This window comes from Maylandia zebra, linkage group LG6 (genome assembly GCF_041146795.1).
Source record: "Maylandia zebra isolate NMK-2024a linkage group LG6, Mzebra_GT3a, whole genome shotgun sequence".
NCBI classification, from domain to species: domain Eukaryota; kingdom Metazoa; phylum Chordata; class Actinopteri; order Cichliformes; family Cichlidae; genus Maylandia; species Maylandia zebra.
In genome coordinates this window covers 25,728,766-25,756,270 of record NC_135172.1, presented here as the reverse complement: position 1 = coordinate 25,756,270, position 27,505 = coordinate 25,728,766, and the positions used below count along the sequence as shown (strand labels likewise).

The 27,505-nt window shown below is 40.0% G+C and overlaps 2 protein-coding genes across 7 annotated transcripts in view; both read left to right on the top strand.

Annotated features, from left to right (window-relative positions):
• Positions 1 to 1,690: 1,690 nt before the first annotated feature.
• On the top strand, positions 1,691 to 13,471 carry pgm2 (phosphoglucomutase 2). The gene is made up of 13 exons (XM_004564286.2): positions 1,691 to 1,936; positions 4,580 to 4,747; positions 5,370 to 5,561; positions 7,268 to 7,351; positions 7,507 to 7,700; positions 7,873 to 8,062; positions 8,545 to 8,642; positions 9,706 to 9,886; positions 10,159 to 10,252; positions 11,775 to 11,904; positions 12,000 to 12,192; positions 12,410 to 12,543; positions 12,865 to 13,471. The coding sequence occupies exons 1-13, from the start codon at positions 1,862 to 1,864 to the stop codon at positions 12,965 to 12,967; spliced, it is 1,836 nt and encodes a 611-aa protein (XP_004564343.1). The 5' UTR covers positions 1,691 to 1,861; the 3' UTR covers positions 12,968 to 13,471.
• A 356-nt stretch (positions 13,472 to 13,827) lies between these two features.
• tbc1d1 (TBC1 (tre-2/USP6, BUB2, cdc16) domain family, member 1) overlaps positions 13,828 to 27,505 on the top strand; it is a 57,855-nt gene continuing 44,177 nt past the window's right edge. The window contains exons 1-2 of one of the 6 annotated variants that reach the window (XM_004564287.6): positions 13,828 to 13,989; positions 14,824 to 15,478. In XM_004564287.6, the coding sequence (XP_004564344.1) occupies positions 14,864 to 15,478 (615 nt within the window). In that variant the 5' untranslated portion in view covers positions 13,828 to 13,989; positions 14,824 to 14,863. Of the gene's footprint in view, positions 13,990 to 14,217; positions 14,283 to 14,823; positions 15,479 to 20,047; positions 20,301 to 25,632; positions 25,763 to 27,505 lie in introns of those variants that run through there. The other 5 variants (XM_076884939.1, XM_004564289.6, XM_004564288.3 and 2 more) reach the window with 5 other exon arrangements.

The following is a 27,505-nucleotide window of genomic DNA, read 5'->3' as shown; positions in this document are numbered from 1 at the left end:
TTGATGGATGAATTTTAATTTTCCCTATGCTGGGGAAAAATAATTTGTGATCTATAACAATGAGTCACAAACTTTTTGTTAAAAACCCTAAGTGGCCTACTGTTGACATTTTGATTGAGGTCCAGTCTTTCCACAGACTGAGCAACAGTTTTTCTTTACTATTTATCTGCTGTGTAGCCTTGTGCTTTCATGATTTCATGTTTTCAGACGATCAGCTTGTCAATTTTATCTTTATTTTTGTGATTTATTAAAGGCACGAGGTAAAAGTACACTGAAGACTGTCAACTGCTGCAGAAGATAGCTATATGAAAGTGCCATTTTTGTATGTGAGAAGAGCAATGAACTTGGTGATAGATGCTTCCAGTATGCATTATGGAGCCTAGTGCTCTGTGAAGGGCGGTAAAGACCGGTGGATGCTGTCACTTCTCCTTAATTTGGCTTCAGTCAGTGAACCCAGACAAACTACAGAGACAGCTGATGGAGGGATTTGAATGTACTTGCCTGTGTTATCAGACATGAGAACTGAAAGATTAAAACTACACTCACACTGGGTCAGAGTGATCCAGACTTATTGTTCGAAACAAGTTAAACTCTTACACAGCTTTGATCTTTAATTGGCTCTTAAAAACATGCTTCCATTCCTCAGATGAATGAATCACAGTATAAAAACATTCACTGATAATCATCTTCATATTTCAATCTTTCAATTTATTTACTTTAAAGAGGATATACTTTATATCCTCTGCTGGTCTTTACTGACAGAACAGAAATGCTGATGAAGCTTTAAAAGGACACAGGGCTGCAAATGGAATTTTTTTTTTTTTATTTATTATTTCTGATCAAATAGTCTCATATGCCACAGGGCTCCTGTCCCACTCTTGGTGTCAAATAGGGGGAGGTCCAACAAAGGTCTGACACAGACTCTGATGGATACATCTGGCCCTTTTTATCTACTGTTCACTGAAGCCTCATCACAAATGTTCTACGTGGAAGGGTGGGTAGTAAGAAGCCATTCTTACGGAAATGTGGAGAAAGGATAAGGTATTCCAGATTATACAAACGTTTCACTGAAAATCAGTGGCAGCAGGTCACATGGGGTAGTAAGACAGAAATTTATTGTTTTAGTTCAAATCATTTCAGTATGTATGTAGGCAATCAGGAGAGAGTTGAAACAGTGAATGTCTACAGACATCTGTAAAACACCTTGGAGGCTCTGTCTTGATTTGGGGCTACATTTCAGCCAGTGGTGTTGGGGAACTTGTCAAAATGAATGGAATTATGAACACAGAGAGGTCCCTTCAGTTTTTCATCCACCATGCAAGATCATCTGGAAAGCATCTGATTGGCAGCAGCTTCATTTTTCTGCATGACAATCACTGAATGTAGTAAAGGATTATCTACTTCCCATTTAAATTGTAAAAATGTAAATAAATGAGAGTGGGTTAAGACTTTTGCACATTACTTCAAATACTGGTACCGTGATTCCAGTGACTGCTGTAGTTGTGTAATTATGGTTTTTTTCCTCTAGGAAAACAAAGATTACGCTTTCTGTAACAGTTTTGAAACAATCTTTCAATTAATTTTCTCTGGTTAAAATCGATGACTGTATAACTGTTTTCTAGAGTCATTGGTTAAAATAGTCCATGAAGGCCTCGCGCTTGTTATTAACCACAGTTACGACAGCTTCTGAATGCAACACGCAGGAAGCTCGTGACGCAGAACGTCGCTCCGCCCGCAGCAGCAGGCAGTGGTGCTAACATCTTCAGTTTTTAGCCAGAAAAAGTTACTGAAGGAGTGCGTTGATCTCCCATGAGCATAGACACTGAGCTGGACAGACTGTTGACTCTGGCCAAGAAGAGAAATGGAGAACGGTACGTCCTCAACCGGTGACGCCCAGCTGGACCAGTCTATACGGCAGTGGCTGCAGTACGACAAGGTGAGCTGACAGCTAGCGTGCTAGCTCAGAGTGCTTCAGCTTTGCTGTAGTCATCAAACACATTCAGGGTTATCTTTGTACGAGCGATTTTATTTATTCTCGGGCGATACATGAAGATTCCAGTTAGTAACTTTGTGAGTTTAGTGGTGTCCTTGACTGGTCCTTTCATTTAAGCATGCATCAATGAACTTTTTGTGATAGTGCTCAATTTAGATTTTAATTTAAAGTTGTAAAAATCTGCTACTTGTTTACTATAATAAGTTGATATAAGTTTATATTGACTTGGGTTTTAATTTATCTGTATTTTCTGTTAAAGAAGTGCCCATTTCCCACGAATTACCTCAAATCAAGTATCTGCCATTGAATTACTAAATACATGATTATTATGCCTAAACCAAGAAGCGCAAAGAAGAACTGGATTCTTCTTTCTCTGTGAGAATTAGATGATAGCCTGTTAATAGTCTGGATAAGCATAACAGAAAGTAGATCTGATCTGTCATTTGAAAGCAGAATCTCATGTGTCTTAGATCTCGGCTTATAAAACACTGTAAAGGAGGATGTCCAGTTTCTTTAGCATTGTTTTGTCTCAAATCACCACGGACTTTCTGCTTGACCATCACCAATTTGCTAGAAGATTTTATGGTCTAATATTTGGACATATATAATGATCAGTGTGAAATTTCAGCTTCATATGTCGTTTACTTTTCAAGATGTATAGTTCTGAAAATTATCTCTTGATTCATTTCCACCATATCTTTTTTTTCACATTGCGAAATCTGAGGCCATGTTTGAGCATGAATCAGAAACTATTAAAGATAAAAGCCTGAAATTTTTCAAATTCTCACCTTAAAATGAACCAGGATGAGATGGATCAAAAAATGTCTGATTATGACTGGTTAAAGAATAAATAAACAAAGAAAGTAACCCGAATTATAAAGTCCAACATTTGAACATATAGTAATAATTGGAAAAGAAAACACACTGCAAAAAAGACAACTTTCTGAATGGGACATAGATGTATTTTACAAAAAATGCCAAATAAAACTTTGTCAACATGAAAAAATGCTGTTTTCATTCAACTTTAATCTGGATGGAGCAAATATGACAAATTTTTCTACAAAAGCAAAAATATAAGTAGGTCCTCTAATCCAAATAACGCAAAATTCTGGAGTTTAATGTACATTAAATTCTAATAATTTCACATCAATCATTACATGCGCCCAAATTTTAAACCATAAACTTTTCAGGGACGTCAGATGTGGACGAACAGAACATATTGTAGAAATTTGATGCTTTGAGATGAGAAAGACCCTTAAGCATTTTAGCTAGAAACCGTCATAATTCAAACTCTTTTTTTTTTTTTTTTTTTTTTTTTTTTTCTTAAATAATCTTTGTCAGCTATTTTACATCCAACCAACAAATCAAGTCAAAGAAGCCCTTGTTCACACAAAAATAGAAGAAGTCGTTCTCCGGGTTGCGTAACTCGTGACCACTCCACGAACACTGACCTGCCCTCCCCTACTAAATTAGTTTGAAGCTATTTTACTTCCAAGAACACGAGAGCTAAATTAAAGTCATCATAGAGCCCTTTTGACATTTCACCCTACAGAATTAATACTGATCTGCAAGGTTTTAACAATTACAGGTAGTTTTTCTCTACTTCTCCTCCTGTCTTACGTGTAAAATTAAACCAGTTGTGGATTTCATGGTAAACTGAACTGTGCCTACTTTATGAAGCCAGTCATCTGCTTGTGAGTGACCAGTGGTGTTCCCCAGGGCTCTGCTCTTAGACTTCTCTTATCTTAGACAGAGAAGTTTCCACTTGGGTTACGTATCCACAAACATTCATCACTGCAGGTTTGCTTTCTTTAAAACCAGAAGTCAACTTGTGCTTGTACTCAAGTGTCTGTTGTTACTGAGTCTTTTTCATTTTAATGATTATAAATCCATAACCCTCTGTTTGGTCCCCAAACGTTTGTCCAAATTTTGCAGGAGACTCTTCCTCCTGTCTGCAAGCATCAGTTGTTCCTAATATTATATTTATTTTTAATATTTACGTCATTATTTTTATAAATACTACAAAATAACAGAATTATTTAGTGGAAAATAATTTGAAATTATAAATCAGTAAAACAGAATATGACTCAGATTTTATAATAACCCAGTCAGCTGCTGGTCATACATTCTGGTATGTTGGTCATTACTGAAACAGAACCAGTCACATGGTCTTAACATGCTTACAACACAAATGTATAACCAAACTAACCCGGCTACTACCCGACTATCAGACCTACACAAACACAGTCATTCTTGGCCTTAAAGACATATGGGATGTCACAAATTAGGTCACACTGGAAAAAGACCCCAGATTCATTAGTCTTGAGATAATTGTGTTACAGCGGCTTCCTCAGGGGTCCACGTGGTCAGAAGTGCCGTCCTGTCTGGACGTTCTCATAGTAATTCCTAAGTAGACTGATTCGTACCCTCTAAACTTTCCTGTTGTCTATAGAAGCTTTTGTGTTGGGTTTTTTAATGCTAACTTTATCATCAAGTGACAACACTGTAGACAAGATTTTAAATCTTTAATTGTGTTCGTTTATTTATTTATTAATTTGTGGATAATAAAAAATTTCCCTTCCCCAGAACCCCAAAACGAAATCCATGGTGCAGGATATGGTGAAAGAGGGAAACATGGAAGCTTTGAAGAAGTGTTTCTCCTCCAGGATGGAGTTTGGCACAGCAGGTCTGAGAGCAGCCATGGGGCCTGGCATATCCTGTATGAACGACCTCACTATTATTCAGACCACACAGGTGGGTCAATACTGCAGCTCAATACGTTTCAAGTCGCATGCAAAGTTGAATGTTTCCGTTTTTGATTTTTAGTCTTTGTTTTGTGAAGAAGTTGAGGAATGCGAAGTATTTTATTGTCACCCAAAACCCCCCAAAATCTGGTTCACACTTAATTTTATAGCTGAATTTAAGATCGTATAGATTGCTTTATAGCACTTCATAGTTTATTCCTGAGTTGCTGCCTGTGTGTGAGTCAGACCTTCCCCTTAGTTCTTTTCTGGCTCTAGAATAATGGAGATTGCTGTTTTTGCACTGAAGATCTGACACTGCAGGATCGTGAAACTATATATACAAGCAGTCCTTCAAATCACTGATTTGTATAAAAGCTAGCTCAGTTTTATGATGATTGCTTTTATTCATATTATTCTGAATATATATCCAACTTCATGTTCTGTAATTATTATTTTGTGATTTTTATCTGATTCATTACATGATTGAAATTGTTATAATCCGGGTTAAAACCCATCCATAGTTTGTGCCTTTTTTGTGAGAGGTGCTGTGTGTATATATATTTATTTAAAGTTATAATCAACCATTCTCAAGACCTTTCTCTTGTATCTTCTAATCGTTTCCTCCCTGACAGGGTTTCTGTTGCTACCTGGAGCAGAGTATTGGGAACCTCAAAGAGCGAGGGGTGGTGATTGGGTACGACGCTCGCGCCCACCCTCCCAGCGGGGGCAGCAGCAAGCGTTTTGCCAGCTTGGCTGCGGCTGTATTCATCAGCCGAGGAGTCCCTGTCCACCTCTTCTCTGACATCACCCCCACGCCCTTTGTGGTAATCACTTGGTTTCCTGTGTTTTCATCACTTGGGTGTTTTTTTTGGATGTTGCAACACGTATTCAACACAGTCAAAAAAAATTAAAGCAAATTCCAATTTAAAAAAAAAATCCGCTCACTTTCCTTCAGTGTACAGTGCAACATGTTGCATAACACATGTAGCAGTCATCAGATTATGTTCACTTTGAAGAAAGAGGATCTGTGATTAGCAATTTAGGCTTTAGACATCAATACCACTTAAGTCTTGTTTGTATTTCCAGGTGATTATTCAATATATCTATTTATCCACTTATTTTATTCAGTTTTTGCTCAATTTTCCTGTTGCATTACTTATTTTCCTTGTGTAATAGTGAGAGCAGCACGCAATATTTATCTTGTTTTTATATTGCACTTTCCAAAGCCAAGCCGTAAAGTGCTAGTCCAACACGTGAAAAAAATAAAATACATAGAACAACAGGTTTCAACAAGTGATTTTAAAAAGCCAGCAGATAAAAATAACTTTTAAGAGAAGATTTTAAAGACTGCCTACCTCAGATGTTCAGTCAGGGAATTCTGTATGGCTTAAGAAACAAGCATAAAATGTTTCAATCACTTCTAAAGCTATGAAGTCGTCAGTGAAGAGCTGCAAAGGCTGCTGTAATGCTCCCTCTGCTTCAGCTACGTGTTAGAAGCCTAGCAGCTGCATTTTCATTTAATAGTAGCCTGTTTATGTTACGCTGGTGTAAGTAGTCAACTCTGGAAGAAATAAAAGCAGGACCTTGTTAAGTCATGCTGAGATAGGAGTGAATGGATTTTAGGTGTCTGTCTAAGCTGGATGAAACAGGACTCCATGAAATTTTAGACACTGTGCATCAAAAGATGTCAGATTCAAAGATTAGCCCTGGGTATGAGCCTACTTAGACCAGAGGAAAGATCCACAATCATTCAGCCTTAGTGAAAATGTAGACTATATCTCTGCAGGATTTGCCAAAAGGCCAGCATGCAAACACACAGCAGTGGTTTAGGCCCGTTCTCAGTAGGCATTCATCGATAAGTCAACCAAATATTAGTATTAGCCAATATCTGCCTTTTTCTACTGGCAATCGTGGCTCAAGAGTTGGGAGTTCGCCTTTTAATCTGAAGGTTGCCGGTTCGAGCCCCGGTTTGGACAGTCTCGGTTGTTGTGTCCTTGGGCAAGACACTTCACCCGTTGCCTACTGGTTGCCTACTGGTGGTGGTCAGTGGCGCCAGTTTCCGGCAGCCTCGCCCCAGAATTTCATAAAAGCGTATTCCTCGTTCTCACTTTTTCATCCTGATTTTATCTTTCTCTGCAGTTTTGTGGGAAAGAAAATCTTTGTGTAGCACAGTTTTGTTGTGAGTCTTCAGACAAAAGGAAAACGAGGGAAAACGTCTGCTGCTCAAATTCACCTGATGTTCTCCCAAAGTAATTAAAAAAAAAAATTATATTGACATTTTCCTTAAGTGCACCTTGATCACGAGTAATTGCCTCCATGATGGCGTTATAGCAGAAAACATTTTAACCATTTGGCTCTCAGTAGAAATGAATCCAATCCCTCATAGTAACCAACTATAACATTGTTTTATTAGTAACATTTTCAAATAGGCTTTCTTTGTATTTCTTAACTTTTTTTTGCTTCTGCATGGTGTTCTTAAAATATTTATCATATATGAGGTACTATTGTCTTTCTCTCATTCTCATTGTAGCCTTTCACAGTTTCCCACCTGGGTCTGTGTGCTGGTATCATGGTGACGGCCTCTCACAACCCCAAACAAGACAATGGCTACAAGGTAAGACCTCATCATTGCCTTGTCTTTCTTCCTTAAATGCATCAATAGCTTACTGATAGTTTTATTTATAATCTCTGCTAATTTAAAAATTACAAAGTTCCAATTTCTTTCCCATAAATTTCTGAAACATTTAGTTTTTTCTGGTTTTGTCCTAGGTGTACTGGGAGAACGGTGCCCAGATTGTGACTCCTCATGACAAAGGTATATCTAAAGCCATTGTGGAAAACCTGGAGCCTTGGCCTGAGTCGTGGAACACGGAGGAGGCTCTGAAGAGCACTTTGCTCAAAGACCCCTATCAGGATATTAACACAGAATACTTCAAAGCCATCCAGAAACACTGCCATCACAGGTGCTGCATAGATACACAACTTGCTGAGCAGCATGTACCATTTAAAACATGCTAGCGATTCTACTGTGTAATGTTTTAAATGCATAAGCTGCCATGTAGGCCGTACAAGTACATGATGCTTCGAGGTAAAAACTGTGGATATTCATAAATCATGTTTTGACTTTTTTTGCAGGGAAATAAACAAGAAGTCAGAGGTGAAAATTGTGCATACATCTGTGCACGGTGTTGGTCACACGTTCGTCCAGTCAGCATTCAAGGCTTTCGATCTTCGTCCTCCGTACGCAGTGGAGGAACAGAAGGATCCAGACCCCGAATTTCCCACCGTTAAATATCCTAATCCTGAAGAGGGAGAGGGAGTCCTGGTGCGTAGTCAACATTTGTCACACCCAATCATATGTACAGTTGCGTCCGTAGGTTTTTGGACAGTGACACAGTTTTAATGTTCACGATCATGGTGGATTTTAAATCAGATCATCAAGATGTGATTGAAGTACAGACGGGGAGTCTCAGTTCAAGGGTTTTTACAAAAGTATCGCATTACTGTTTAGGAATGACAGAATAGCCCTGTACACTTAAGAGTTCATCCTGCGCCTGTTTCACTTTGTTTGACGATGACACACCTTCCTCTTTGAGAGTATTCTTGACATTTTGTGAAGTTGTTTTTCTTAACTAAGGAAATAATTTTGTAATCATGCACTTATTCTTCTTGTATTGAGATTTCCAGTGTACAGAAACCAAAATGAAAGTACAACAAATGTTTCACTGCCCTAAAACATATACAGCTGACTGTAGTAGATGACTGGTTTTGGTTGATTGTGTAACAAGTGATTGGTTGTTCTTGCAGACATTGTCATTTGCACTGGCAGAGAAGGAGGGGGCCTCTGTGGTGCTGGCGAATGACCCTGATGCAGATCGACTGGCCATTGCTGAGAAGCAGGAGAGGTGTGTTTGTGTGCATATACAGCTTTAATAGTGTTTGCAGCAGAGTTTGACACAAACTCATTGGGCAGGTTTATTAGGGTTGAATGAATAAAAATTATGGTGACCCACACATTTTAGAGCTACTCAGGACCTCCAGCTGCTCAGTTCCGGGTCTTCTTTGTCATTGTTTTACATGATGATTTCATCTTTTCAGTTGGTGAATGATCAGACCACTCTGCACCCAGACTCTTGTAATAAATGCAGTGTGTAGTTCGGCATCATCTTGCTGAAATATGCAAGGCCTTCCCTGGAAAAGATGTCTAGATAAGAGCATGTGCTACTCTAAAACCTGTATATACCTTTTAGCATTGAATCATGCCTTTCCAGATATGCAAGGCACCAATTCAGAGATGCAGCCTTTTGAACTGACTGCTGATAACATGCCGGATGGTCCCTTTCCTCTTTAGGCTAGAGAACAAAATGTCCATTTTTTTTTCCAGAAATAATTTAAAACTTCTATTAATCTGACCGTGGATCAGCCTTTCTGGATCTTCTTCATATGTAGCTTCTCCTGATTAAGCTTTAACCTGAATTTGTAGACGGCGAGGTGAACAGAAGGGGGTTTCTGAGCCCACGCAGTAATTTCCATGACAGATTCATGCATGTTTTTAATGCAGTTCTGCCTGAGACCCACTGAAGATCACAGGCATCCAATACTGACTTTTGGCCTTTTTCACGCGCACATAGAGATTTTTCCAGATTCTCATAATCTTTTGATGACATTATGTGTTGCAGATGAGAAGATGTTAAAAGTCTTCACAATTGTTTCATTGAGGAAGATTTTCGCAGTTTGTAAATGCAGCTTTTTGCAATTTGGTGAATCTCTGTCCATCTTTACTTGTACGAAACTCTGCCCTCTCTAAGATCTTCTTTTTATACCAACTTATGTGACTGACCTGCTGCAATGTAACAGTTTAAACATTGCATATTACAGAATGCTTTGATGATCACAGATCGATGACCCTCTGCATAAGGTATGTTAGCTTGCCTTCACTTCCATAACCTCTGTCTGTGTCTGTGTTAGTGGACGGTGGCGTGTGTTCAGTGGTAATGAGCTGGGAGCATTGCTTGGCTGGTGGCTATTTCGCTGCTGGAGGGAGCAAAACTCCGACGCTGCTGCTGTGAAAAACCTCTACATGCTGTCGAGCACAGTCTCATCCAAAATACTGCGCGCCATTGCCCTGAAGGAGGGATTCCACTTTGAGGTAACAAAGTTGTTTTTAAAATAAGATCAGTTAAATTTCCCCATGCATCAAAAGATTCTGTAAGATGGGCCTAACTGGAGAGGAGTGCTTGTATGGAATTCCTGCTAGTAATCGTATTTAGAAGAAACTGAGATAAATTTTTAAAAAAAGGGCTATGAGACTATTTAACAATACTGTTTTAGGTTTCACCACCGCACGTGTTTCAGATTGAATGTTTCAAACCATTCTCCGTGGTTACTGTTAACCAAATTTCTTACATAATGTTTGGACAGGAAACACTAACAGGGTTCAAGTGGATGGGTAACAGAGCCAGAGACCTTTTGGACCAGGACAAGACCGTGCTGTTTGCCTTTGAAGAGGCCATAGGTATTATCACATGCAGCACACACACGAATGACTGTTTTCAAACTGAGACCAGTCCTGATTCATGCTTTGTGGCTAATGCACACAATGATCTCCACAGTGTCACAAGCTGAGTTAATTTTAACTGCCTAAAAGTATTCAAGTAACATAAATTTGTGTGGGATCAGTTGATGACAACAACATTTTTCTGTTTGAGTTTTTGGGAGCTCACAAGATCTAAACTAAAGTTTAAACTCAACCTAAATCTAAACCTTTCAAAAACTTGCTTGAGGATTAAAAAATAGCCTTAAAGTGATGGCAGTAATGAAACTGAAATGTGTAGTCACCTGTTGGTGAACTAAACTAGATATATAAAGTGCACAGTGACATGGAAAAGTAAAGTTACTATGAACGGTTAAGTGAGAGGTGTGTGAGCTGATCGCTGAAAGACATGAAGTTAATTTTTAACTTCTTTTGGGCCTTTCAGCTTCAGAGACCTTTATCCACAAACGTCTTCTGCTGTGGCAGCTGTCAGCAGCCACGGCTTCTCTAAACAGCTACCTGTGTCTATGAAAGTAAAGAAAGCTGGTTCCTCATCTCATAGTTTAATCAAGAAGTGGCAGTTAACAGGAACAGAGGAGGTTAAGTTGAGATCTGTAAGACCAAAAAAGGGAGAATTGCTTGTAGGTTTGCTAAGAAGACCAAGGACAACCCCTGTTTAACTGCAAAAGACCTTCAGAATGAGTCACCAGCAGTGCACTGAGGACTAAACAAATATGACCTTTATGGAAGTGGATGAGCTTTTTGGCTGTAGTTGTTTCCACTTGCAAAGCTGAAAGTATTTGAGTGGGAGAGGGAACAATAGATCCAGTTTAATATCAGCGAATAATTCTGGAAGCAAAGGTCACACCATTTCATCTCTGACAAGGAAAGTATCACAAACTCACCTCAGACTTCACAGTGGACTAATTCAAGAGGTGCAAGATGATGCAGAGCTCTCACAGTCCCCTGAACTAAACACCACTGAAAACTGTGACCAAAGGTTGCATCATTACTGTGAATAGAAGTGCTTCACTTTCTTTGTGCCGTCCTGAAGTATACTTGCATGTATACTGTGCACTGATACTGAAATATTTCTGTGGAAAAAAAACAGTTGCGCTTTACAAGTGAATCTAATCACACAACGTAGCGCAATCTTGGTCATTTGGTTAATGAAAATATGAGTCATCAAAATTAAACATGTAAAAACATCAGATTCATGTGATGTGATCTCAGTCTTGATTATTAAAAGGTTTGAGCCGTGCTGACAGTCAAACACAAAGGCTGAGTTAAAAATAAAAGTTGTTTGGGGTCAATACGATTGTTAGTAAGTCCAACACACACATACAACATAACAGCATAGTTTCCAGCATTCCTATATAATAAGATTATGATACTATAATTGGAATCTCATTCCTTTGGATACACTGCTACTAAAAGAAGTGGCAGCTGACTACAGCAGCTGGAGGTTTATATAGTCTAAGTGAACTCTGTGTGTGTGTTGCAGGGTATATGTGTAGTCCCTCTGTATTGGACAAGGATGGAGTGAGCGCTGCAGCCATAGCAGGAGAGATGATTTCCTTCCTGGCGACTAAAAAAATCAGTCTTTCTCAGCAGCTCACTACAATCTATGAAGAGTAAGATGCACACACTTGCGTACATTTCACCTTAAACTTTGAATAACCTAAAACTGCAGGCTCTAGCTCTGTCTTTGATTATTTCTTATCATCAGGTATGGCTACCACATCAGCAAGAACTCTTACTTTATCTGCCATGACCAGGAAGTGATCCGCAGTCTGTTTGAGCGTCTGCGCAACTATGGTGGCACAAAAGACTCGTATCCCACCGAATGTGGTCGTTTTGCCATCGACGCTGTGCGAGACCTGACCACCGGATACGATAGCAACCAACCCGATAAAAAAGCTGTAAGGGCACAAACTTCACACCTGCAGTTCATACACTGAGAGCATAACAAACCTCTTAATTACACATTATAATTGTGTAAGAGTTTCCTTTTAAAACAGTTGTTAGTTTTAAACTGCAGAAGTTTTGTGTTTTTAATTTTGCTCGTCTTTCCAGTTTTATTTATTTTAGTGTGTCTCTCCCTCTGTCCATCTAACACTCCTTCCTCTCCTCTCTCAGGTTCTTCCCACGTCTAGCTCCAGTCAGATGATCACCTTTACCTTCTCTAATGGGGGTGTGGCCACCATGAGGACCAGCGGCACAGAACCAAAAATCAAATACTACACTGAACTCTGTGCTCCTCCTGGTAACAGGTAGGTTACTTTAGAGGCAAAGCTAATATAAGCAAACTATAGAACTGTTAAATTTTTCTACACCCTGCAAAATGGCTTTATACATCTTCTTTTGTCTGATATCAGCCCAAATCCTGAAGGAATTTAATGATGGGCAAAAACGTTTTTTTGGGGTTTTTTTTGTTTTTTTTGTTTTTTTTTTGTAGGAATAAATAGTTGTTTTATTTTCTCTGAAGATAAAGAAACTCCACAGTTTGAAATGTCATAACTGAACAGTGCAACTCTAGTAATCCCTCATAAATGTCAACGGGTTTTTTGTTTTTGTTTTTTTGTCTCTAACAGTGATGTGCCGCACCTGAAGAAGGAACTGGATGACTTGGTTGATGCCATCATTGAAAACTTTTTCGAGCCAGATAAGAATAAGCTGCAGCCAAAGCCACAGTAGCGCAGATGGGTCTGTAACAACAAGCAGGACAAGCTGGGCTTAATATCTCTGACCAGCATGCCACGTGTTGTCTGAATTCTCCAGACGAGATTCTTTTTAATTCTGGCTTTACATCAATTCATAAACGTGTTAGTGACAAGTTAACCATGTGGCTCTTTTACAATTTGGAGAAATCATGTTGTTGTTGATGATAATTAGTCATTTTAAAATGATCTCAAGGGTCATGTGTTCCTATATTTTCAGTAGTCAAAATGTTTCACAGCTTCATGTTTTTGTTTTTTAAAATTCAGTTTACCTCAATGCCGGAGATCTTAAAGCGCACAAGTCCAACCATCTTACACCCACAGCCATTCCTGTTTTCACACTATTATGCGTTCTGTATTTCCTGTTTTGATGACATGCATTCCACAGTGTGCTTCAGCATCATTTGCTTTGCTGCTAATGTCAAGAATTAGAGGAGTGTGTAAATGAGAACATTAAAAGTTTATAGCGCCATCAAGTGGAGACACCGACTCCTCGTTTCTTCATACTGTATGTTGTTAGAAGTGTTAGAAGTCAGAGGTTTTTTGTTGTTGTTTTAACTTATTTTCAGTTTAAATTCATTTGATGGAGAATAAATAATGTGCGTGTTCCGGTATTCTTCATGCTGAAAAATACAACTTTACTAAATAAAGATTCTGACTGTACATGTGGAGGTAAACGTGAAGTAACAAAAAAAAAACACAAAAAACGAGGGGACACACTATCGATCTGTTTTGTGAGTTCCACGACGCGCACATTTGTCGCCCCTGCATCCTTCGCCAGCGCGCACACTCAGCATGCACTTGTCATGCCCCATCTGAGTACAGAGGCGAGGAGGACGGTAGGATTTGGTCTATCTATATTTAACTCGAGCTGAAGACGGCTCGAGCTGTGTAAAGGGCTCTCTCTCGTTCCTCTGTAGGCAGTTACTCTTACACCATAAGATTTCTCTCGGTGGTGGTTCTGCCGCTAGCCACGACAGACCGGCGTGACCGGGACAGGTAAGGAAGGAGGAGAAGATGAAAATGTTAAACTGATTAAAACCGGACGTTGTGCGCGTTGGGAATCTCGGGGTAAACAATATTTGGTGCGGGGAGCAAATCGCGCAAACCCCCGTGCGTAAAAATAAACGGCTACGTGCGTAAAATGACCAAAACCCCGTTACGATCCGTTGTTTGCCGCCCGCTCCTTGTATAAAAAATAGCTTTCACTTCCGCGTGATGCTCTCGAGCAGCATACAGATCTTGAACGTAGCACCGCTGATGAAGTTAACGATTTATTTATATTAAGGCAGGTATGAAAACGTTTGCCTTTTGCTTTTTCGGGACTTTAACGTGATCGTTTTGGTTAAACGGACAATGTATCTTTACTTAATCTTGTACTCGTGTCCTAGTATTAAGGTTCTGACGCTGTTGTGTAATTTCTCACGGATTTTAAATGAAAAACGTAATGTGCAAACACAGGTGAGCGGTTATGTAGAGCTGTATGATTAGATGAAGTGAGGGGGTCCCTTTCCCCTCTGTGACAACTAACCGGTCAAATATGATATTTGAAGGATTACCATCATTTGTTTGTGTGTCCTTGAGAATGTACCACTGAGTCTCACACACAAATCAGGTGATTCATAGTGTCCTGGGGAAACTGGCCTCATTCTACACTAAAAGCAAAGTCGAGCAAACATCAAGCTACAAGATTAAGTTCTAATTTGCAAAGTAAATGTTTGTGTAGCACATTTGTGTTCATTTGAAATCTCATAAGATCAAGCTAGATTGCAAATGCCTGCGGCTGTCCTTTCAGCTGTTTACTGGCTCTGATCTCTAACTGATATTTTGTAGGTGAAGTGGAGGCAAGCAGCTGCCTCAGGTCACAGACATCATGGAGGGTCTCTACTTTGAAGTGAAGCCAAGAAGGAGTGAAGCTCTTGGACCAGGGAGCTCTGACAAACCCCGTTATAATCTAACTCCAAACCACCGCTCATGTCCTTCACTTTCACATCTGACCTCTGCCACGCAGTGTCTTCAGAAGCTTGGGAGGGAGAGGATTGCATCATGGGGGGCAAAGATGGAGGTGGAAGGAGAGGAGGACGAAGTACGATACAAACTGACCATGATTGGTTTTCGGAAAGTCCACCATTTGACCACCATGGCTATGCTACCCTGGGTGGTGGCTGAAATCAGCAGGTCCCAGCCCGGTGAGAGGGAGCAAGGTGGTGGGGTGCAAGCTGGGGGGTCTGGAGGTAGACAGCTGGGTCCTACTTCACGCAGTCAGACAGTTTTTCTGTGTGTGTCAGCATCAAGGGTACGATGTGTGTCCACGCTGGGAGAGAGCCTTGTATGGGACCCTCTGACACACACAGTTCTGTTTGAATGTCTTCCTCACCATGTGACCAAGCTAATTCACAACAGCCAGGAACCCAGTAGCTTTGCCTGCCTGGTGAAAGGCACACAGACTTGTGCCTGCTATGTCTTCCAGTGCCAGTACAGAACTAAGGTATGTATAAGTGTGTGTGCATGTGTTCTTGGATTTAATTACTTCAATCAACAATCGGGTAGAGCGTTTGAGGCTGTAGAAATAAACTACACATGTATGCAAAGTTACAAAACAAAACGTGTTTCACAATAACACAGAACAGCTTCAGAGCTATGGTAAATAAATGCACATGAGCCAAATTAGAAGTCCAAAAACGTCAAAGGGAGTTCTCTCACGACAAGCAACGGCATATGTCAACCACAAACATATCAACACAAGCTCAGCTAGTCAAAGTATATGGAAACACAGCATGTCAGATAATCTGGAGCACCAAGGTACAGATGAGAATGACACGAGGGGATCACCAGCCGTGTGACGACCTCTTCCTTATGTTTGCACAAATGACAAAAAGCTGCCTGAGCATTCAGTGTGACCGCATCAGTATTTATTATGACAGCCCACAGAGAGAAACTGGATCTGGCTTTGGCTCGCTTGCGGCCCACATGCTCCGTGCTTTTATTCCATTCAGCAACACGAGCAAACACAGACGTGCATTTGATCCACTAACAGTGACACACTGAGGACCAACACACCCCTGACCTCTAGTCCTTTTACCTTTCCTCCACATGACATGCATGGCCAAAAGCCTGTGTGTTCAAAGTGAAGTTGCAGCTGGTGTTAGATCAGGCCCGAGACATTCGATAGCATGCCATGCCCAACATGCCAGAGACTTAAAAGAGTTGGCCAGATTAGGAAGATGGAGCCAATGAAGGGTACTCGATGTGAAACGTGATGAGTCAGAGAAGTCAAAATACAAAATGTCACATGTGCACCGCAAGAGAAATACCAGCACGCTTCAGTTATGCCTACAGCCATCATTTACTGTGTGGGGTAATGTAAATATCACTGAGTGTACATCTGTCTTAAATGCACACATGTGTTCTTCAGCATTTGCACAGCGACTGCAGACATGCCTGGATACGCCTGTCTGTTTTGTTGATCAAGAGAAAATGAGCATACTTTACATGAAACGTGCAGGATGTGAAACAACGTTACCATAGAGATCACTTCCTGTCGCACAGATCCTGTTATGATGTTATGTTTGCAGCAGAGTGAGCGCTTGTTGTTTTCATTACCTTTTCGAACATGTGACCATGATGATGTCAGGCTGACCACCTGTTGCTCAGGCTTCTCTCGCAGTTACATACATTCTAATTATAAGTGGCATCTCTACACAGTGCTGCGGGGCTTTAAATAGTGAGATAATACAGTCTTTTCTTTAGTGTTTTAAATGTTGTCAAATAAGTTTTTATTAAGCAGAATAAAAGTGCATACTTTACAGCAAGATGGGAATCTAGAATGAACCCTCACCACCAAAAGCACAAAAATCATCAGATTTTGAGTCAAATTAATTTTACATAACCTTACATCACAGACTTCACCCTGCCTCTCGCACTATGACAGCTGGGGTAGTTGGCAGGAATGAGACAAGATAAGTTTCTAAATCTTGTGGAGGATCCGGATCATCTGGAACAAGGCACAGACAGCCAGGGGAAGAGAGAGGCATCAGGACAGATGAATGTCAGCACACTGAAAATAGGGCAGAGGAGAGGAAATGGGGAGAATACGGGAGAGGGAGCTTTGAGGACAGCAATTAATCTAATCTCATCTAAATTAGGTGCAATACATTTAATGGGAATGAGACCTGGATTCATAAGCCTCAGCACAAATCCTGATATTCTGATTCCAGAGGAATTGACCGGCTTTGGATAAGGGCATCCAGCCTCGTGTTTTCTTTTCAACTGTGAGGATAGACAGGAGCTGAATATGCTGTGGAAATTACAATGTAATTGTGTTAAAAGATTTGAGAAAATCAGACAGGTATGAGAGGGGCATGCCCAGTCACAAACTGTGTTTCATCCAAAGCATCTCACAGTCTGATGGTGGAAGACGGAGCTGGAAAAAAGTATCTCTGCAACAGGCATGGATCGACTGAGAAAATGACACAGTTGTCAAGAGTCTCTGTTCAACCTGCTGTCTGAGCTGTGTCAGCCACACACACAAACACACACAATATCGCTCTTTGCTTCTGGAGTTCTTGTCACTTGTCACACCGCAGTAACAGCAGTTTCACACAATTTGACACATTTCTCAAATGGGGCATTTCAGTTTGGACTGTTGTGATATGAAATGTGCACCTGAACATACCAGATCAGGGTTGGTTCATGGCTTTCTGGCTTTCTTTATGAGAACCGTGCCAAGTAAAACTTTTGAATCAGAAAAAATATCTGTATTTTTTTCTTTAAGCACATATTCAGAGTCAGAGAAAATAGAAGTTCCTGTTCACTGCAGGGGACAAAGAATGTACCACCATGAAGGATTTGTTCTTGTTGCTGCATTAGTGGTTCCTCTTGACTGGTTACACGGTTATAATTTAACTGCCTCCGGACAGGAAATGCAGCTCTCTGCTCCATGTTGTGCCATGTCATACTGTTATCGCAAAAGAAGCTATTATATTGGATCTCCATATCTGCAACTGAAAAACTGTAGAGTTGCTTAACAGTGCAGTTGAATATACACATCTACTTTTTTTTAGACCACTAATGTTATAGACATTTAAGGTAAGTGTGTTTTTAGATGGTTGTCATTACTATTTCAGGAGTAACACTCTGTTACAGGTGCCACTGTGCTTTGCAGTTTCCCTTGTGTGTTTTGTAAATGTTTGCAGGGACATGGGATCTTTTTGTGGTTAAAAATGAGACATTATGGGAAAAAGAACCACCAGCACTAAATTTAAGTACCTCAGCAAGAAACATAAACTTCCTATTCTCTATCAAGGGAGAGAAATGATCTCAGGAGGTCGGTGGGGCCTCCCCTTTCTGCTGAACTAGTAAATAAGAAAGTAACCACTGGGTGTCACCACAGAGGTGTCTAAAAATCAGTGTTTCGGTGTGAAAATCTGTTTGCATGACTTTGTATTTGTTGCTGTGCTTTTGTGTGATTTCAGCTTTAAATTTACGTTTTACAAGCCAGCTTCTCTTCACTGTAACTGGTGTCCCTGTGCAATCTGTGATTCGTCTGGCGAGTCGAGAGCAGAGACGAAGGTTTGTTTTGTTTGTCAGGTTTAATTTGTTTCTTGTATCTTGGTTGAGAGATGAAGCACAGGGAGATATTATTACATTTTGTTGCAGCTCCAGATCACTTGCATCAAAATGACTAAATAAGACCTTGGAGGAGAATGTGCTCTCTGAGTGCCTTTGTGTTCATTAGCAAAGTTACTAAACCTATTTTTCCTTTAATGTATGGTAGTTACTAAAGAATAGATACTACAGTGCTAGACTGTTTTTATTGGCGTCTACTAATTGAGGAGTTACCACCATTGCACTTACAATATTTTATTTCTTGCTTCGTTGGTAATAAAAAGGTAGCATTCATGAACACCAAGGGTTTGTTTTAATCACTAATAGGCTACCATTTGTAATGCTGAACAGTAATTTGTGAGAGACTTTGTTGAATAAAATGCATTGCTTTCTTTGGATATAAATTGATGACTAAGCTATGCATAATAAATAGACGAATACGATTTTCATTACACAACTTCCCATTTTATCTTATTTTTATGGGACTGTTATTTTTGCAATTTCAGAAGAATAATTTTAATCCACATTCAGCGATTCAAGTTTATTAGATATCAACAGTGAATGGTAAAAAATGCTATTGCACTTTAATTAATCAGTGCTTAAAATAACTACTTTTTATTTAATCCTATAACTGTATCATTGTACAAGCCGTCCACTTTTCTAGGCATGTGCTGTGAAAAGTAACTAGTTTAAAATGCAGTGTGGTGCTCTAGCAAACTTCAGTATCATCTAACGTTGGTTGTTCGGCGTGACAAAACTGTGTCAAATGTTGACTTTGACGTTAATGAAGACTTGAAACTTTTGCGCCACAAGTGTGCTTTTCATCCCAAATTCTCCTTCAGTGGCACTCCCCAAAGGCTGTGCATTCCTGGGTGGAAATGTTGTTTATATCAGCGGTCCCCAACCTTTTTTGCGCCACGGACCGGTTTATGCCCAACAATATTTTCACGGGCCGGCCTTTAAGGTGTCGCGGATAAATACAACAAAATAAAACTAGTACCGGTACCGAAAAAAAATAAGATTTATTCGTAACACACGTGAAAAGACTCAGGAAAACCGAGTTAACGATAAAAACGATAACAAAATAACGATGAAAACCGATAAAAACCCTGAAAACCATACATTTCACACCTGAGCCTCAACTCTCGCGGCCAGGCCCGGGGGTTGGGGACCGCTGGTTTATATAACGTCATGTCGACGAAAATAACAGATCTGCATTCTTGTAACGGTAATGGGAAATCCACCCTAATTTCTGCCGCCGAAACTTTGACTGCTCCGGGACAGGAACTGTGTCCATTTTCTCAATACGCGGAGGAGGATTTGGCTACGACAAATCAGACGCAGTCTGTGGTGAAGGGAAACGGAAGTTACCGATTTGCTTTCAAAATAAAACAGAAATTTCGTTAAAGAGTAAGGGATTTACACGTTGAGCGCTGGAACTGTTTTATTGCGAATGTGTGTACCGGAAGCTGAATGATCTTACGCTTGCGAACCTAACGGCGAACGAACAGCAGGATCCACCTCGGCTTCAGGGAGAAAAATCAACTTTCCAATGAAATGATATTGAAGCGCTTCGCGCTGGCAGGGACGAGTTACGGAGAAGTAACAATTCAGATTTAGTTTTTGTCAAGTTTATGGCGGATGGGATGAAAGCGCGATTCCAGCGATTCAGCCTGTTCAACAACAAACAAGAGTCGAGAGATGTGAGTGGAGTTTGAAGGCGTTGTTTTACTTTGTGTGTCATGCTAAAGTGGACAGTTAGCTAACGTTGAGTAAGCTTTTACATTAGCTAAATTTTCGCAACCTGTTGTTAGCTTTCGTCTGTGGTGGCCTTAGCCTTTTAAAACGACTCCAGCAGAATAGTTGTTACATGTCTAGTAATGTTTTGTGTAGCAGTTAATGTATTTAACACCAAATAATTTCGCTCGTCTTTATTCCAAATGTGCTTTGCGTTGTAGTGACTACTGTACTTCATCCTGTCAACTGGATGCTACCGTTCAGTTCATTGTGACCCTACCATTGGTTCGGGTGTAAAATGGTAGCTTTGGGTGGTCATTCAGGCTCATACAGTTCACAGAAGTTTGATTGAAGCTGGAAAGTGTAATGAGTATTTACAATAGATAAATATGTCTACTTTTGAAACTTCCTCTAAAGTTGTCAGATCAAAATTTCACCTCTACTATGGTGATTTCATGCGTGTGAGGCCATCTATAGATGTGTTTGTGAGTGAAAATAAGTTGAATTTGAATGTCACATGCACTGTCAGTAATGTATTTACTTTATTCCCTGCAGAGTGCCAAGAATTAAGGCATGAACACCTCACCTTTTACTCTTCAGAAATGTGATGGGGCTTTTGACACTTTTTCCTTCTAATTTACATAATGGGCCTAATAAATAATTTGTAAGTGAATCGTCATTCTCCTTACAAGTTTAGAGAAAGATCACTGTGGGGGAACGTTGCTCTTCCCGTCCTCACTCACAGTATTGTTTAGCATAAACCATAACTGTGCTTAAGCACTCCAGTAATAAAACAGGGTTTTTCCTTTCCTAGATGATGTCAGAGCTCCTGCTTCTGTAAATTGTAGGTTACTAATTGTCAGACCCTTTAAAGAGCCGAATACGTGAAAATCCAGTCTGCTTAGCTGCTGCCAACTCAAGCCAAATGTAGGTGTATGTGAGCGTGTGAGTGACTCATGGCGATATCACCTCCAGATCCATTGTGCTCCTGCCAGTGCTGTAGTCCTGGAACAGGAGGCACGTCTTGTATGGCATATTAGTCATAAAGTCTGTCATGAGCTATTACGTCGGCAGTCTGTCTCTTTTGAAACTGCTTTGATTGCATGCAAGCTCAAAAGCTCATACTGAAGTGAAGCTCAACCTTTGTGCTGTAAAATATCAGGGACATTTTACAGAACCTTTGTCACAGCAGCCTTTTTTTGCATGTTATGGTAGGTTGTGGGATTCGTTGGTCTCAGGATCTTGTGTCTGCTTTTTGCTGATGATGTGGTTCTGTTTGCTTCATTGAGCCATGACGTTCCTTTTGTACTGTGGAATTTGCAGGCAAGTGTTAAGAAGCTGAGATGAGAAGTAGCACCCCCAAGTCTGGGGTGAGGAGTATAAATGCGTTGTTCGCAAGTGGTGCTGACACTGTCACTTCACTAGTTGATTGATATTCCCATGCCTTCGGGAGTGACTGAAAGAGTAAGATCATGCATACAAGCGGTGGAAATGAGCTTCCTCCGAAGAGTGTTTCGGCTCAACCTTAGAGGTAGGGCGAGGAACTATCATTCGGGAAAGGCATCGAAAATGTCCAGTTGAGGTAACGCATCTGATCAGGATTTTTCCTGGGTGCCTCCAAGGTGAGGTGTTTCCAGCATATCCTATGGGGAGGAGGTCTCAAGGCACAATGGAAAGATTAATCTCTCAGCTGGGTTGAGAACAGGGGAGAGGGAGCTCAGACTGCTGTCCCTGTTACTGATCACATGAATTAAAGCTCTGAACCAAAGCAGAAAGTAACAGCTGTGTTTTACCTAGAACTTCATGTCAAAATAGCTGGTGGGAAAAAGGTTGATTTTGATATCAGTAGAAGCGGGAATCTTTTACCATGATAGTAACTCATTATTTGTTGAGTTTTGATTAAAATTATTCTTCAGTTGGAACTGCTAACAAGTATTATCAGGTTATTTTGAACCCAATTCTTTACAGAGCTTAAATTTAACCTTCTCTGGTAAAACAGCTGATTTCTGACTCAGCTTGGAAAGTACCGCACGCAGCCTTTTATTTTTTGACCAAATAAAAAAAAAACCCAAAAGAAAAAAACCCCAGAAGTGATTGAAGTTAATGATTATCTAAACTGTCCAAGAGAGCCTTTAGAGTCCCCTTTTCCTTTTTGGCCACCTGCCTTTTCCTCCCTCATTTTATGCGACTTGGCTGCTCTTTTCATGTGACACACTCCATGCTCTGTAGCAAAAACAAGCTAGTAAACTGGAGGCACCTTCGAGTCGTTATATAAATAACATGTCCTTGTGAACTGTCAGACTGCTTTTTGCCTGTTTGTCTGGGAGTCTGTATCTAACCATGTCCATTCAGTGGCTGTTTGCCTCTTCAGTCACTGTGTCAGCTCTAACATTTCCACGCTACAGACATTCAGTCTTCTAAGATGAAAACCTTGAAGGTGTCGGGGATCTTTACTGACTTAATTTATTCTCAGTCAAGAGTTCACTCTGCACTGCGTTTAAACAAGTCCTTACATTGTGGGCTTGTTGTTACTATTGAATGAGCTCATTGTCAGGGGTTGTTTTTTGTGCTGAAGTAGTTTTTCAGTCTGTTGAAGTGATGTCAATATGTTGGAAGCTTGTGGTTAACCATTTTCAACCATATAAAATTGCCCTCTTTCTCCTCATTGCGCTTCGCTTTCCGTCAGCAGTGCTTCTCGTTTCTTGGTTATACATTGAACTTTGAACTTGGCAGAGCTCCACGAGGCACAAGACTCAAGCACATGATCATGGGAAGCAGAGAAGTGGGACTTTCAGCTGCCTCGTCATCTTTGTTGTTCATTTTCATGTGTCTTGCTGGTGCATTAGTGGGTTTTAAGGGGCATTTCTCCTTAAATTGTAATGTTTTTTCCCAGCTTTTCTAGTTTGAATCATTCAAGTTAAACGTGTGTTTGGGCTCAGTCTGTGTTTAAAGTGAAATTATCAACAAAATGTTTTTTGGTTGGGTTTTTTCCCCCCTCCTCTCACCCCCAGTTATGGCAGATGGCTGCCCCTTCCTGAGTCTGATTCTGCTGGAGGTTTCTTCCTGTTAAATGGGAGTTTTTTTCTTTCCACTGTTGCCAGAGGTCATCTGATTTTGTGGGTTTCCTTGGTTTTCGCTGTTTTATTGTAGGATCTTTACCATACAGTATAAAGAGTCTTCAGGCAACTGTTGTTGCAATTTGGTGCTATATAAATAAACCTGAATTGAAATCAAATTGAAATTATTTTTGTTTTAGAATACATATTGTTGGGTTAAAATAGATACTTTCCTTTGGAGTATAATTAATTAATTTAGTTATATACATTCATCATGGTTTTAAATTGCACTGCTGTGTTTTAGTTATTGGATTTTGGTGGTAAACCAATGATGTGAGTCTCACTGCACTGGAGTTCCTCAAAGTTATAAATAGCCCAGGGGTCAGATAGTTCTGAAAGTCTAGCTATAAAAAATATTTAAAAAAGAACTTTTAACTGAAAAATATTTCCATATTTATAGATTCTTTTAAAACAATAATCTCATTGACAGTCTTTTTAAAGAGTTTCTTATAGGGGCCTCTTTGTGGAAAAAAAAATACATTTTTACAATATTCCTCAGGCGCTTACCTACAATTTTGTCCTGGTTCATGTTATATTCTGATGTTTGAGGTTTATTTTCTCTTTCTGAAAAACACCAACAGGTTTGTTTTGTTTACTGTGCCGACCTGCAGCTTCTCTTTTGCTGTCTTTCTTGTGTAACTTCCTCCTTTTTTGAGGCCATTACTACAGTACTTCTTTTTAATTGTGGTATGGTGTGGGACATCAAACTTTTTCAGTTTTGTTCCTCTGTGAGAGGCCGAGTCTGTGGGTCACTGCCTGAGGCCGTCCAACTGCCTTCCTGTCTGAGATCGGCTTCATGTAAACGTTCCACTGTGAGAGATAATGTGTGCTGTGTGCCTTTAGCAAGGGTTGCACCCTCACAAGCAAAACTTCTGTCAGCTTTGCTTCAAACCTCCAAAACAGATGTGTTAGCATGCTACGAGAAGTATGGAAGAGGAAGGAAGCAGTAGAGGAGTACTCACCAAAAGGTTATATGAGAATAGATTAAAAAGCATGATGACATACAAATGAATTTGACTTTTCATTCACCAAATTTAAATTGAGCTATATTTCTAGAAAGCTGTTTACTGGATTTCTGCATTAAACTTCTAAAAACTATAAATATAGCTTTAGCTGTTTGTCATTCGCCAAATTACGCAAGAATCTCTGCTTCCTAGTTATGTGAAGTGCATTTTACAAGGCAGTGACTACCTGATGTAGAAGAGAGCGATAACATCGCCATGCCGTGCAGTTAAACAGGTTATCAATTACCAAGTGCAGAAAAAATGAAACTCAAGTTGTGTGTAGAAATACAGTAAGATAAAGTCTTAACAAGGACAGTGAAGAAGTGGCTATTCAGTATCTTTTATCACAGAGAGACACAAAAGAAGTCGGAGGAGGAGAGCCATTGGCAAGGACTAAATGTATCTGTTGGTTGAAGTGTTTCAGAGTCGAGCAGTGAAAGCAGGAGGACGAGGAAGGGGGGTGGGGTGCAAAGCAAAGAGTCTGTTGTTAGTGGACAGATAGCAGACTTCACTCTTCACAGAATGATTAAAAGCAAGTAGGCAGTAGAAAGCAGAGAGTGAGAAACATGGTGTCTAGATTCCTGTGTGAGTGAGTGACAGTCAAAGGAGGAAAGGAAGCGTTGTTTCAAGAGAGAGGACCACAAGATACTCAAAATGATATATAACAAGTATCTTTGAGTCTGAATAAGTAAAGGGACAAATACATTTTAAAAAGAAAGCATTTATTAATTGTGATGGATTGCTGCTGCAGTAACTAGGTTTGCAGTTGGTCGTAGTGTCATTTTGGGGTATTTTTTTCATTTCCCCTGCTGATTAAGTTATTTATTTGAGTGATTCAAGCAAAAATGTAGTTGAAAGAAATATAGTACTGTGCGTAGGTCTTGATTTGGCTCTCATCTCTATATTTTACTTCCAAAGATTCAGACTTTATTGCAGTTTTTGTAGTGGCCTTGACAAGTAGCTCTCCAGACTTTATGAAGGTATGTCAGTTTTTATTTGGACATTGGCTGCTTTTTCACTCATTTTCAGTCCGAATTATGTGCTGATGTCAGCGTGGTGTACAGTCTCTCTTTAAAAAAATTGAGGAAAATGGATAAGGGCAGGACAAAAGAAGAAGTGGCAACGCTTACAAAACTATATACAGCACATGAAGAGTATCTGAAAGTCATGTCATTGAGATATAGGAGAGCAGCAGAAACCTGGCACAGGACCTGAGAGATGCATCAGTCTCATCAGAAATGGTCTCAGAGGAATGGAGACTGTCAAGAAGGCATCCTTAAGGAAGAGACACAGGGAGAAAAGCCTGAGGTATGCCAGATGACTCAAAAGCTGGACTGAAAATCAGTGGGAACAACTTTTCTGGCGCTATGAATATAAATTTGAACATTTGGTTTGAATTGTTGCCAGTGTGTACTGAGGTGCTCAGAAGAGATGTACAACAGTGAGTATCTGTTGCTATCTGTAAAACACCATGTAGGCTCTGTAATGGTTTGGGGTTGCATTTCAGCCAGCAGTATTGAGAATCTTTTAAAAATTAATCTTGAAATTAGTTATAGGATAAATTTGTTGCTCGTGTGCTTTTTTTTTTTTTAGCGGGCGATTCAACTGGACCCAGTACTTAACTTGTATCTGTATGCCATATATTCAAGAAGAAGAAATGCAGTTGGTGGTATTTAGCTGCATTTAGATGCAACTGGAGAGCAAAAAAAGCTGGAAACCTGGGAGTAAGAAGTAGCCAAGGATTGCAAGTCTGAACTAGGGCTGGCACGATTAGTCGACTATCAAAATCGTCGACGACTGATTTAATACTCGACGCGTCGTTTGAAGCTTTGTAAGATCACAAAAGACGCAGGAATAAGTAGTAGGATTTATGAGTGTAATAACGGACTGAAACAGAAGATGGCAGCACTGCATGTACAAGGATGCCAGCCGGTGTTAAACCCCGAAGAAGAAGTAGCTCTGTCCCAGAATTCATAGCGCAGCCCTGCTCAGTTTCCAACAATGGCGGCAGCTAGTTAGTTTTAATATTACTCTTATTATTCTTTCTGGGTCACAAAATAAACGTTTAACATATTTCAGGCAAGAATGTAGCTGTGTAAACCTCAAATATTTGCTCAGTTCATCAAGACACCACATATTTTTAAAAGCGCTCTGACGTTTTCGGAGACGTCTGTTACCCACCAGGTCGATAGCTAGCCGGGGGCAAGGCTCACTAGAGCCGGTGAGAGCACCGGACTCCCGGCAAATCGTTTTCAAACCCACCACCGTCTTTCGCTACTCAGGTTAAACATATATAAGTCACTTAGATAACTTAAAAATGTTATTGTTTGGTTTTTTTCAGTATTTTATTTGTTCCTGAGTAAATCGGTTTGGCTAAGATTAAAGTTATAGTTTTTACACAGCTGAATAAACGTCAAGCAGACAGCTGATTATCAGAAGTGTGAGATGCTGGAGAATCTACTCCGGTGTCCTGTTATATTTTAGATAGCAAGGAGTTTATTAAACTTCACCGAAACAATCTGCAAATTTTATTAAAATTTAAACTATCATCTTGTCCTTATTTTTAGTTAGCACAGACCTTAAACACTTAAAGCTGTAAGCTAATGATAGTTATATAAGAGCAGATGGATGCTGGTGCAATAAGCTGTACGTTTTACGTCCAATGGATGCACGATCTGATTAGTGGACTAATTGCAAAATTAATCGGTGACTAGTCTTACTTACTTAGCACTTAGTTCCTCCTACGCCGGGCGGCGCATCGGGCAGTGATCTCCATCGATGTCGGTCAGCAGCGACTGCTTCAGCCTCGCTGCTGACTAGTCTACTATCAAAATAATCGTTTGTGGCAGCCCTAGTCTGAATTCCTACCTTTGCTTGTGTTTGGTGGCAGGTTGGGGTGGGTACTGAGATAGTTTTGGATCTCGTCAGTAATTACATTTCATAATCATTCCCTACAAAAAGTTGTTGTGCACTTGTCTTTTTAATTTAAACTCTCACCACTAAGACCAAAATGTTTTGTGTACTTGTGTGCTGCAGACACAAATCCGAAAG